Here is a 12801-nt window from a genome sequence, read left to right as displayed (position 1 = left end):
AAATTAAAAAATTTTTTTTCATGTTTATTTACATATTTTGAGGGAGATAGAGCATGGCGCATGGGCAAGCAGGAAAGGAGCAGAGAGTGGGGTCAAGAGACTCCCACTCAGGCTCCACACTGTCAACACAGAGCCTGACGCAGGACCGGATCTCATGAACCATGAGGTCATGACCTGAGCCAAAATGAAGAGTCAGACGCTTAACCAACTGAGCCACCCAGGCGCTCCAAGTTTTCTTATCCTTAAAAGTGAGATAGTTGTGCTATCACCTTGACATATGATCTACATTTTAGAGCAAGTAGGATATAAACATTTCCATTTCATGTCGATCAACATATCTTTGTTTATAGAGAACAAACTTAGAGGGGAAAAAGCAGCCAGATCCCCTGAGTAGGAGCCTGGGAAAGTATGAGTATCAGAAGTCCCCAGCTTAATTTGTCTCCTTCCCTGAAATAAGTTGGTTGCCATTTCTCTTCCCCTGCTCCCCTATCAAATGATTGTTGGAGGTCAATCATTTATAACAAAAATGAAGTTAGAATTCTCTCTGATCACCCTATTCAAATAATACCTCCATATCACTCTGTCTCCCCTTACCAGGCCTCATTGTTCTTCAAAGCATTTATAAGCAGTTCTATATATTTACTTGTTTGCCTCCCCCAGCTAGACGTTAAGTTCCTTGAGAGCGGAGACTTTATCTTACTCACTGCTACCCTCTCAAATGCTTAGAACAATACCTTTCAGATAGCAAGCACTCAGTATATATTGTTAAATAATTGAATGAATGAGTGTGTATCTATTGGTCTCTTTACTGGGGGTCAGACTATGTTTAATTTCAAATTCTTATTAAGAGTTGAGATAGCTGAAATAATTCTAGAAAGGGGAAGAAAATCTTCCTTTGAATCAATGTGAAAATTTGTAGAAAACCTGCAAAATAACATTTGCATCTCACCTCTCTGGAGATCAACTTATTTAGGTATCCTGAATTATCTAAAATATATCTACTAGTAGTAGCCACCTAGGTGGCTTAGTCAGTTAAGCATCTGACTTCTGCTCAGGTCATGGTCTCATGGTCCATGAGTTCAACCCCCATGTCGGGCTCTGTGCTGACAGCTCAGAGCGTGGAGCCTGCTTTCAATTCTGTCTCCCTCTCTCTGCCCCTCCCCCGCTCACACACACATGCACATGCTCGCTCTCGCTCTCTCTCTCTCTCTCTCTCAAAAACAAACATTAAAAAAATGTTTTTTTAACGTAACTACCTGTGAATTATAGAAAAGGAACTTCTGGACAGCTAAATAAGAATCATTGAATTAATGCTGTGAAGAGCTCAAGGTTATTAATCATGGAAGAGCTCTTAAACTTTGGCTGTAAGTATATTTATTTTACATTTTGCCACTTGTTACTACATTGATTATTTGGATTCTCAGCTCGTAGCACATTAAAAATATCCAATTTAAAATGGAAGGGATAGGAAATGTATGGTAAATCGATAGGTGCCAGAAAAAGAGAAACAAGAATAACTGTAGAATGAGCCTGAGAATTAAAACTTAGCACCTTAACACTGCCCTTGGGACTACCCAAGGACATTACTGCAGTGTAATATAGTACAGTAGTAAATTTCTATAATAAATACTGAAGAGGAGGTGAAAGCATACTTATCATATTGTTTTTTCCTTTTACGCCTTCCCCTTTCCACCTCCCTTTCACTTTCTCCTTCTCTACTCCTGGTATGGAAAACCAGGGTAATGAGGGGGAAGAAGTGCTGTGCAGAGATGGCAGCATTCAGTGTCCTAGGAATGAGGAAAAAGGGGTCGGTGGTAGCAGCCTGCTGAGCTTCCAAGAAAACATGGTGGTGACGGGGAAGTGGCAGCTGTGTGGGGCAAGGAAGCAGAGTGATGAGGGGAAGTGATGTGGTGTGGTGGGTGGAGGAGGCGGCTGGAGTTAGGAAATGGGTTACACTGAACAAGTAAATCAATTAATTAAACATTAAGTAAATATATTGAGGATAACAAAAGCCTGATTTCTCCACTCTCTCAGAAGGGATTTATAAATACTGAAAGAGGGAAAGCTAGAAAGAACCTTGAGGGGGTTAGATTGGAATTAAAAGTATTAGTATGAACTCAGGAGTATGTGACACACACATGTTCACACAGATATGGAACAAGTTGGATGTGTATGTGTTGTATAGATTATAAATATATATGTATACATATGTTTACACATACATGCATTGCCTAGCTCTGTGAACCCTGTGAAGGCTGAAAGGCAAGCAAGCTTTGGCCTGTTAAACCTGCGATAGTTTGAATGTTAAAATTAAATAGCGAGAGTTTCAAGTTACACCCACCGAATAAAATGAGAATCTGTGAGTACATACGAATATGAATGAGCGAGAAGGGAAAGCTCTTCTTTACAAAAAAATGCTAACTAACAAATGTAGAAGGAGCAACGGACACGAACGATCACCATTTGGCATCTATCTTAGGGATAGTTGATAGGTATAAGTTATCAATGGATGCTCTGGCTGACAAGTGGGAGTAGGATGAGGAACACATATTTGTGTAATTTAGAGTATCTCCCCATGAAATACTAATACAAAGGGGAAAATGGTTACTTTACAGTGAAGAAAATTGGTAGCAGCCACCTTGACCATGCATTTAAGTTAACATCACCCATGATGGAGCAAGTCATTAGAGTATGTCTCCTGATACAAGGCACTGAAATGAGCTCAGGTCATTTCTGTAGTGTTCCTGCCAAAAAAGCCTGGCTTGAGTCTGGGTATGAGGAAATATTGCTGGTCCTATGATGCAGGTCCTTCTACAGAATGAAAGTCTTATACTTTATAAGACTGTCAAGTTTGTGAGACAAAGAAAGACTGAAGAACTGTTCTAGCTATAAAAAGATTTTTAAGACATGAAAACTAAATGCAATTCATGTTTGTGTACAGCAACCTGGATCAGAAAGGAAGAAAGAAATTATTGGGACAATCAGCAAAATTGGAATGAATTCTTGAGTTGGATGTTAGCCTTGTATTAATGTTAATTTCCTGACTGGAAGGGTTGTATTGTAATTTAGGAGACCGTCCTTGTTTTATGGTGTACACATTAGAATATTTAGGTGATGGGCATCATGTCATACAGTGACTCTATAGGATATGTTTATACACTTGATCATAGGTGCATTTGTGTGTGTGTGTGTGTGTGTGTGTGTGTGTGTGTGTGTGTGTGTAAAACAAATGTGGTTAAATGATAGCAGTTGGGTCATCTGGGAGAAGGGGATACAGGAATTCTTCAGACCAATCTTGCAACTTTCCTAGAAGTTTGAAGCTATTTTTAAATTTAAAAAATTAAAAAAGAGGAAGGCCTCCAGATCATGGTTTTGTTTTGTTTTGAGATATTTGTAGTATAAATAAGCCAAGAGAAAACTGATCATCTAACTGGTAATCAAAAAATGCCTTCTAAAACAGTAGTTTATCCATTTTTGTGAATAAAAATACATATATGGACTAAATATGGACTAAATATACATATATGCTTATAAATGCTTACTGTCTTTGTAAGGGTATGTTAACCAGTAGGTACCAGCAGTTATCTCTGGGCTGCAGGTCACAGCTAGGAGACAAACCTTCTTTTTCCTGTTTACTCTTTAGTACTGTTCAGATTTTTCACCAAATGATTGTATTACCTTTTTAAAACAATCATTTAGTGGTGCCCAGGTGGCTCTGTCAGTTAAGCATCCGACTTCGGCTCAGGTCATGATCTCACAGATCGTGAGTTCGAGCCCCACATCAGGCTCTGTGCTGACAGCTCAGAGCCCGGAGCCTGCTTAGGATTCTGTGTCTCCCTCTCTCTCTGCTCCTCCCCGCCCCCCCCCCCTTGTGCACACTCTCTCTCAAAAATAAATAAACATTAAAAAGTTTTTTAAAAGAAAAAATAATAATTTAAAAATAAAGCAATGATATATATACGTATATATGTATATATATATGTGTATGTATATATATATATATTTTTTTTTAATGTTTATTGTATATTTGAGAGAGAAAGAGACAGACAGAACATGAGCAGGGGAGGGGCAGAGAGAGAGGGAGACACAGAATCCAAAATAGGCTCCAGACTCTGAGCTGTCAGCACAGACCCCAGCGCAGGGCTCAAACTCATGACCCGTGAGATCATGACCTGAGCTGAAGTCGGACGCTTAACTGACTGAGCCACCCGGGCACCCCAACAATGAAGATATTTTTTATATCTATTAAGTGAGCTCTATAGTATTTTGAAATTCCCTTCTGTATTCTTTAGTTGCAGTGAAATGGCATGATCATGTATTACTTGTCAGTGTAAATTGATGTAACCCATTTGGAAAGAGATTCAACACTGTATGTGTTTGTGAAAATAAAATATTTATATTATATTTTTTATCCCAGGTATTCTATTCCTTAGAACTTATCCTAAAGAAATAACTCAGAATAATGAAAATGTGTGTGTAAACCCAAATACGTTTATCACAGTGTTACTTAATTAGCAAAGCAACAATAATAGTAGAAGAAAAATAAAACACACTATCCAGTAAGGTAGAATTTTAAAGTAAATTATAGTATATTTTTTATTCAGCTATTTAAAATTATAAATATGAGGGGCGCCTGGGTGGCTCAGTCGGTTAAGCACCGACTTCGGCTCAGGTCATGATCTCACAGCCCGTGAGTTCGAGCCCTGCATCAGGCTCTGTGCTGACAGCTCAGAGCCTGGAGCCTGTTTCAGATTCTGTGTCTCCCTCTCTCTGACCCTCCCCCGTTCATGCTCTGTCTCTCTCTGTCTCAAAAATAAATAAACATTAAAAAAAATGTTTTAAATTATAAATATGAAAATTCTATAGCAACATAGAAAGATATTTGGATTACTTGGATTTTTAAGTGAAACAAACTAAAATCATATATAGGTAATTATTAACCCTGTGTAAAAGTTAATTTGTGTGGGGACAAAGGTTAAAGTAAATACAGAAAAAAAGGAAGCATTTTGTCTGTATTTGGTGGCAGGTTTTGACTTTTTTTTGGTTTATTTTACATTAATGTTAAAATGTTTTACTTTGACTTTTTTTTTAAGTTTATTTATTTATTTTGAGAGAGGGAGAGAGAAAGAATTTCAAGCAGGCTCCATGCTGTCAGTGTAGAGCCCAATGCGGAGCTCGAACTCACAAACCATGAGATCATGACCTGAGCCGAAATCAAGAGTTGGATGTTTAACCAGCTGAGCCACCCAGGCATCCCTACTTTGATTTTTTTTTTTTTAAGGAGGCAGGAAAGATAGAATATGTTTTAGACATATTTCATCCTAAATAACTAAAATAAAATAAGTTTGGATATTTATTTATTTTTGAGAGAGAGAGAGAGAGAGAGAGAGAGAGAGAGAGCGCGCACAGGCAGAGGAAGGGGAGAGAGAGAGAGAGAGGGAGACACAGAATCCGAAGCAGGCTCCAGGCTCTGAGCTGTCAGCACAGAGCCCGAAGCGGGGCTCGAACTCACGCAGCCATGAGATCATCACCTGAGCCAAAGTCAGACACTTGACCAACTGAGCCACCCAGGTGCCCCAAGACTGTATACAGCAAGTAAATAACGTGGCTCAACATTGTTACACAGTTATAAAGTGATGGAGCAACGATTTGAGCTCAGATATTTTTTAAAAAAAATTTTTTTTTAACGTTTCTTTATTTTTGAGACAGAGAGAGACAGAGCATGAATGGGGGAGGGTCAGTGAGAGGGAGACACAGAATCTGAAAGAGGCTCCAGGCTCTGAGCTGTCAGCACAGAGCCCGACGCGGGGCTCGAACTCACGGACTGCAAGATCATGACCTGAGCCGAAGTCGGCCGCTTAACCGACTGAGCCACCCAGGCGCCCCTTGAGCTCAGATATTTTTACTTCACTGTGTCAACTCTTTGAAATAAACACGTGTACAGTAGTCTTAAAGGGCACATGTGTTATATTATTACATTCTCAAATCATCCCTCTGAAATACTATTTGCATGCTTCATTCAATGACGTAGCCATAGAATCAAAATTTCCCTAACTGAGGCTTAAATATCCAAACTTCTTGGGGCACCGGGGTGGCTCAGTCCGTTGAGCACAACCACTCTTGATTTCGGCTCAGGTCATGATCCCAGGGTTGTGGGATTAAGTTCTGCATTGGGCTCCACACTGAGCATGGAACCTGCTTAAGATTCTCTCTCTCCCCCTTTGACCCTCTCCCCACTCATGCTCTCTCTACAAAAATTTAAAATTAAAAAAAAAAATCCAATCTCATTTTCAGCTGTTACTTATTTTAGATATTTCAAAACATTTTTTAATGTTTATTTATTTTTGAGAGAGACAGAGCATGAGCTGGGGAGGGACAGAGAGAGAGACACAGAATCCGAAGCAGGCTCCAGGCTCTGAAATGACAGCACAGAGTCCAACATGGGGCTCGAACTCATGGACTGCAAGATCATGACCTGAGCTGATGTCCAATGCTTAACTGACTGAGCCACCCAGGCACCCCCAGATGTTACTTATTTTAAAGGCTACTATGAGGAAGACTTTCTGTTACCTTCCTGATTATTTCATACCTGTATTGTCATCCTCTTAGAGCTGATATAACCACTTCCAAAATATTCTAAGAATACTCTCCTTTAATCATGGCTACCGTATATCTTCAGAGATGAAGCTGGCAATTATGATATGAATCATCAAGCATGAGCTGAATGCTCCCTGCTAAACTACAAACATCTTGAGGTCACAGTCTGAGAGTGATCATTTCTCTGTCTTCCTTAGTATCTTGCCAAGTGTTCTGCATAGAGTAGGTGCTCGAAAAAATGGTTGCTAAATGAACAAAGAATCTACCAATGTTGCTTTTTCTTTGTATGTACAGAGGCACTATGGTTAAATTTGTCAGTAAGCCAGTTTGCATGAATTAAAAATTAATCTGAAGAGCTTTTCCCCCTCCCCTTTTCTTTCAGTTTGTATACAAGAACTCTTTACCTGAAATACAGGCCAAAAGTGAAGGTATGCTCCCTTCCTAGGGGTGTGTGTGCATGCGTGCATGCATGTTGGGGCAGGGGAGGGTATTGGGAGGATGGGACAGAGATGGGAGAAGAGAGTGGGTGGAAAGGTAGTAGAGAGAGTACAGGCTTTGGAACCAGATGCCCTTGAATCTTAGGTCTTCCACGTACTGCTCTATGACCTTGGGCACGTCTGTTCTCTCTAAGCCTTAGTTTTTTTCAACAATAAAATGGAGCTGTTAATAGCTACATTACAGAGTGTTTTAAAGATCTGAGATGATTTCAGTGCCCTGCTCCATGCCTGACAAAGTAGAAACTTCAGCCATTTAAATAAGTTAAATAAAAATCATTTCTGAGATCTGGTGCAACTCGGAAAAGAATATGCTGGACTCAGGCTACTCAGGACAGTTGGTAGCAAACCTATGAAACACTGAAGCACTGTAGTAATAGCACATAGGTTCTTTTTTCAGGGGTAACATGGAACAGTTACTTTCTTTCATTTTGTCCTAACTTGTTTCCAAACAGTTTCTCTTCGGAATCTGGCCAGTGATCCTGTTTGAGCCTCTCAGGAAGCACTGATGAATTATTCCAGGAAAACAAAAAAAGCATCTACCATAGGCCTGGCCAAATGAATAAGGAAATCCTTAAAGATCTACACATTCAAATATATCATGACCATCACAGCAAAGGAGTGACTTTCTAACTAATGCTGCCAGTCACACAGAGAATAAGGAATAGTCTTGTTGGATGTTGAGCTCGCGTCTTTATCTCATTTGTCCCTTCTCCTCCTCACCCTCACCCTAAGATGTTTAAAAAGAAACAGACATGATGTGTGTATATATAGTTGAATGCTGGAAAAATGAGGCTTTTCTTAACAGGTTAACAGTTTGTGCTGATCATAGGAAATTTAACCTTTTTCCCTTTTTTGACAAGGGTTGCATGTAAATTATACTTTGCTTAATATTTGATTAAATGATCCAAACAGTCAGCTAAGTATTGGCAAAACCCCATACCCAGATGGCCAGCTGTGGAGCTGGCCGTGTCAGCCTTGATTTGTGTTCTTGTCGTAGTAACCTCATGAATGGTTTTCCAAGGTGAAAAAGAGCTATCTGTGGGATTCTGGTAGTTCCTCACGGTCTGCCCTTGTGCTAGTCAGCATGTCATAAGCAAGCTCCAACTGGCCACTCGGTTCCCTACTTGCCATACCCCAGATTTGCAGTGGGTTCTGGGGTGTCTGTGTGTGGCCACCGCCAATCGGAGTTGAGTGGGTCACCTTGTAGAGTTTGCGAAGACCACAAGGACACCAGTGGGATGTTGTGCCTCCAGGCTGTTAGTTAAAGGTGGTTTCTCTGTTTTCTTTGATCTTTGCAGATCTTTAAGTTGTCACTGGTTTTATGGCTAGGCAAACATGATTGGTGGTCTGGCCTGCCAATATTCCACCCTCTTGACGGAACTTATTTGAAGTTACCAGTGAATGTTGTTTGTTACACTCTTTATAAACTATGCCATATTTTCCAGTTTTCAGAGGGGCCTTGGTTATGCCCAGGGAAATGTATCAGGTTAACTAGAGCTAAAATGATCAGGATCCTATTTACATAAAGCTTATTAGAATGCCTGCCCCTTCATTTGTTGAAGGAAATAGATACAAGAGTTGAGAATGGCTCTCACTTACTTGAACGAACTCCCCAAAATTAAAATACTAAAAAATGGCAGTGAAATATTATCACAAAGCAGCTAGTTCTGATTTGGGTTCAGATGTATAACAAATTGAATTACATTTCACAAACATAACACCGATCTGGAGTAAAACCTTATTTGACCCCTTTGCCTGAGGTATCACCGTATTGGTAGCTCTGTACCACTTGGCATTTTTGCGACTTTATTATAAAACCCAGATTGTTTTTACCGCGTGGTGACATTGACCCAGATTAAATCCTGAAGCTACAGCTTCAAAAGGAAAATCATTTTTTTTCTTCTGCAAAGGTATAAAAACACTCCTGTCATTTTCCGAGTATCCAGTAAGTCGCCTTTGTACAAATTTAAAACCAGTACAGATTTTGTTGTTCTTCTTCACCTTCTGGCCTTAGTTTTAGTCCAAGAACTATTTTCCTTACCAAAGCATGCCAACACGCCATTAGGCATAAACTTCTGCCTACTTTTATGATCCTCCAGCAAGAAAAGCACTTGCCAAAATAAATCTAAAGAACTTTGGTTGTGCCTTAAGAAAACCTAAAACTAAGCAGTTCTAATACACAGCCCGTAAGACTGTTCTTTCGCCATAAGATTCTGACTTCTGGCTACATTTCATGTGCAGCTACCTAGGCTGTCAGCCATCTTACATTTTTCAGATAGGTTCATTTGTTTCACACCATTGTCTTTTGTACTTTTCACTCAAGCTACACTTCTGTGTAAAGAATCTATGTATGGCAACAAAGGCACAGCCTTCTTGATAGCGCAGCCAGGCGCAGGGAGACTGAGGCTGTGCATATCACAGACAAGGTGTGGAGAGCCCCCACTGATACCCAAGCCCTTTCCAGCAGTTTGCTGAACGAACACTTCAGCCACCACCCCCTGTAGTCACTTGCTGAATGAAGTTGTCCAGCACCTCCATGGAGAAGCACAGGCACCACTGGGTGACTTGTAACGCTGTGGCCACTTGTTCAGAGACGCTTGTCTCTGCTGTGAAAACAGCTGGCATGGAAGCAGAAAGCATTTTAGAAGTGTTGAGCAGAAAGCAGAGACTGAATCCAGGCTCTAACTCTCCCAAGTTAGCCTGTGCCTCACATACGGCTCTCTTTCTAGCAGCCTAAGTATTAGCACACTCAAGACTTCTTTTCTGTGCCATAGCGAGTATTATGGAAATACTGCTGACCTTCAGGGTATTGCTAAATCAACTTTATTTGAACGGCTTTATTTTTCCCTTCTAGGATTCCAGGTAGGCATTGGAGGGTTGGGTTCCCTTTACTTCCTTGGCAGACTTCCTAAACTAGAGTATACAAAAACCGATTTCCTGCTGAGCAGACATATCTGATGTGAAAGGTGCTCCTCTGTGAGCCCTGTAGCAAATTACATTTTAGAAAATACTAGTATCTTATGAGGATATGAAAGCAGCAGTTGGCCTGTGTATCTTAATATCCTGCCATTTTCACTCCAGAAAATTGAAAGCAATTTGACTTTTTTTCAAGGAAAACCTAAATGAAAGGTGGTTGTCCTAATCTGGTTGGTCACTCCACCCACCCCTCCCCACCGTGGTGCTTTCATGAAAACATTGCCAACACCTGAAGTGATCTCTTTTATCTTTGCGATATTGTATAAATTGATGATTGGGGATAAATTGATGACAAACATTTGTTTTTGATTCATTTACAAATGAGAACCTCAAGTAGTGTATTTGGTTTAGTAGAATCAGATAAAATATTATGGTTTACCCTAAATGCACAGTTTCCAGGACCATTAAACTAGCCTTTCCTTACACTAAGAATGTTTTACTTATACTGATGAAGTTTTGGGGTGATGGTGGGGTAGTCTAGAGCCGACAAGAAAGAATTCTTGAAGACGCCTTTGGTGCAAAAGTGATTTTATTAAAACAAGGGGACAGGACCCATGGGCAGGAAGAGCTTCATGGGGTCATAATAGGTAACTCATTACATAACCTCAGGTTGGGAGGGGGTCAGGGATAGAGTAAGCCTCTAAGGAATTTTGGAAGCAAGGTTTCCAGGATCTTGAGGGGCTAGCTGTTGCTAGGGAAATGCCACTTATTACCATTTAATAAACCTTCAGTCATGAGACCCTTTAGATGTATATCGAAGGCCCATAAACTTGGAGTATGATCTCCAGCGTATATCTTGGGAGAGTTGAGATAAAGGAAGTTGACTTATAGGATCCTCGAGGTTGGGATAATGTTAAGCCAAGGTTCTCTTTTGCCCCCAGCACAGTGTCATCCTTGAGGCAGCTGAGCTAGAGGGCGGTCACTCTGCTGGTCTCAAGGACTTGTCAGTGGGCTGTAGGCAGTAAGGGAATTTAATTTTTCATTTGCCTTAGTTTCCCACGTTACCATGGCAAGCATTTAAACCCCTTTCCTTTGTTCTTGGGTAGCCAGGAGTATCCGAGGACTATCACACCTTCCACCTGGTGGGGGGAGGGGGGTGGTGTGCCAGCCTATATTTTGCCCTCAGCTTGCCTCATGCTCCCCCATCAATACTAAAGATAAAGAGGTCAGAGTCAAAATCAAGAGACCAAAAACTTGCATGAAAATCTTTAAATGCCCCCCCCAAAAAAAAAACCAAAAAACTATATTCTATTTAAGATTTGATTTTTAATAATCTCTACACCCAACATGAGGCTCAAACATACAACCCCAAGATCAAGAGTCACATGCTCTACTGACTGAACCAACCAGGCGCCCCAAAACTAAGTTCTATTTTAATGCCTACTCCTTCAGAATTTAGCCAGTGCCCCTTAAAGTGTAATAATTTAGTTTTAAGGTTTTCTTATGAGTCGTATGGGTTCCATGTTACTTTGCTCTTGAAAAAAAAAGAATCATGTGTTGCAAAGTTTTAATAGTTTTAACTCTCAGTTGCACGTTTACATGGCAAAAGAAAGTATTATAACCCTGTGGTTTATGATGTGCTACTGGATAAATATTTATATAAAACTGATGTTTCAAAGAGAGTCCGTTATAATTGGAACTTGCAAACTGTATGGCAATTTGCAGATCTACCTCTGTTTTACATTTTGCCTCTTATCGGTGCCATAATGTAATTAGTTTGATTGCATTAGTTTGTCTTGTTTTTCGGTGTCTAAAATTACAGCTTACTCACTGTGCTGTAAACATTTGAAAATAATGACTAAAATTTGGCTAAAAGTAGTTAAACGCCTTTGTAGCGAGGGCTATAAAATGAAAAAAAAATAGTCATGGCCCATCTGAATGGAAAACTTCAATGCTGTTTTTTAAACTGTTGCACTTCAAGAATAAGGAAACTTTTAAATGTCTAATTGTAGTTGCTAGATGAGAAATTGCCAGTTTTGCTGGGGTTCCTGTGAGCATGCTGCTGGACTTAACAATGTCTCCTGTTGGGGAGGAAAAATCTCTCCTTTACCCTCTTAGATTCAGTAGTTGAGGGCCTGTGAATTAAACTGACAAATGAGAGACGAGCAAGAGAAAATGTAGATTTTTATTCACATGACACAGAGCATTCAGAGGAAGGTGGGGCCGGAGGCAGGATCTGGGGCTTATATACCATCTTAATAAGGGGAGGGGAGGGAAAGAGAGGGCACTGAGGGGAAAACAAATGACGTTCAGAATGGATAAACGGGCCCTTAGGAGAATAGATGGGAGATTGGATAGTTTTGTGACGATGTCTGCTCATTTGTGATGCCAGAGTCAAAACTACAACAGTTGAGTTCTTTGGGCGAGGTTCTGCTTTTAGGCAGATAAAAAGGGAGTTCAGGGAAAAAAGCCTCTTCCTATATCTGTTGATTCTCAAATGCCGTTAGCACAAAATAATTGTTATGCCACAGTGGTGTGTCCCCCCTCCCCACATCTAAGACTTCCTTTATTTCCCCTAAGACTTCCCAAGATGTTTCAAGGACCAGAAGCTGAGATGGTGGCTGTGGAGAAAAGATTCAGGTTAGAAGTTGGGAGGTAGGAGATCTGCAAAGGGAAAGAAGGCATAGATTCGTGGAGAAAGAAAAGGAAAAACAAAAATTAGTAGTTGGAGCAGATTATAAACTCAGTTTGAGTGCAGAGGACAGGCAGTCAAAATGATTTCTAAACACTG

General features: G+C 40.3%; 1 protein-coding gene across 2 annotated transcripts in view; it reads left to right on the top strand.

The window, feature by feature from the left end:
- Positions 1 to 10359, top strand: part of ACER3 (alkaline ceramidase 3) — a 170940-nt gene extending 160581 nt beyond the window's left edge. For both annotated transcript variants that reach the window (XM_047070880.1, XM_047070881.1), the window contains exons 10-11: positions 6980 to 7025; positions 7547 to 10359. In XM_047070880.1, coding sequence (XP_046926836.1) covers positions 6980 to 7025; positions 7547 to 7600 — 100 coding nt within the window. In that variant the 3' untranslated portion in view covers positions 7601 to 10359. The remainder of the gene's footprint in view (positions 1 to 6979; positions 7026 to 7546) is intronic.
- The last annotated feature ends 2442 nt before the right edge of the window (positions 10360 to 12801 follow it).

Source organism: Lynx rufus, unplaced genomic scaffold (genome assembly GCF_022079265.1).
Source record: "Lynx rufus isolate CCGP_SWC_20201006 ecotype Redwood Valley unplaced genomic scaffold, mLynRuf1.p SCAF_9, whole genome shotgun sequence".
Classification (NCBI taxonomy): domain Eukaryota; kingdom Metazoa; phylum Chordata; class Mammalia; order Carnivora; family Felidae; genus Lynx; species Lynx rufus.
Note: the sequence above shows the minus strand (reverse complement) of the source record. Positions and strands in the feature narration are given on the sequence as shown.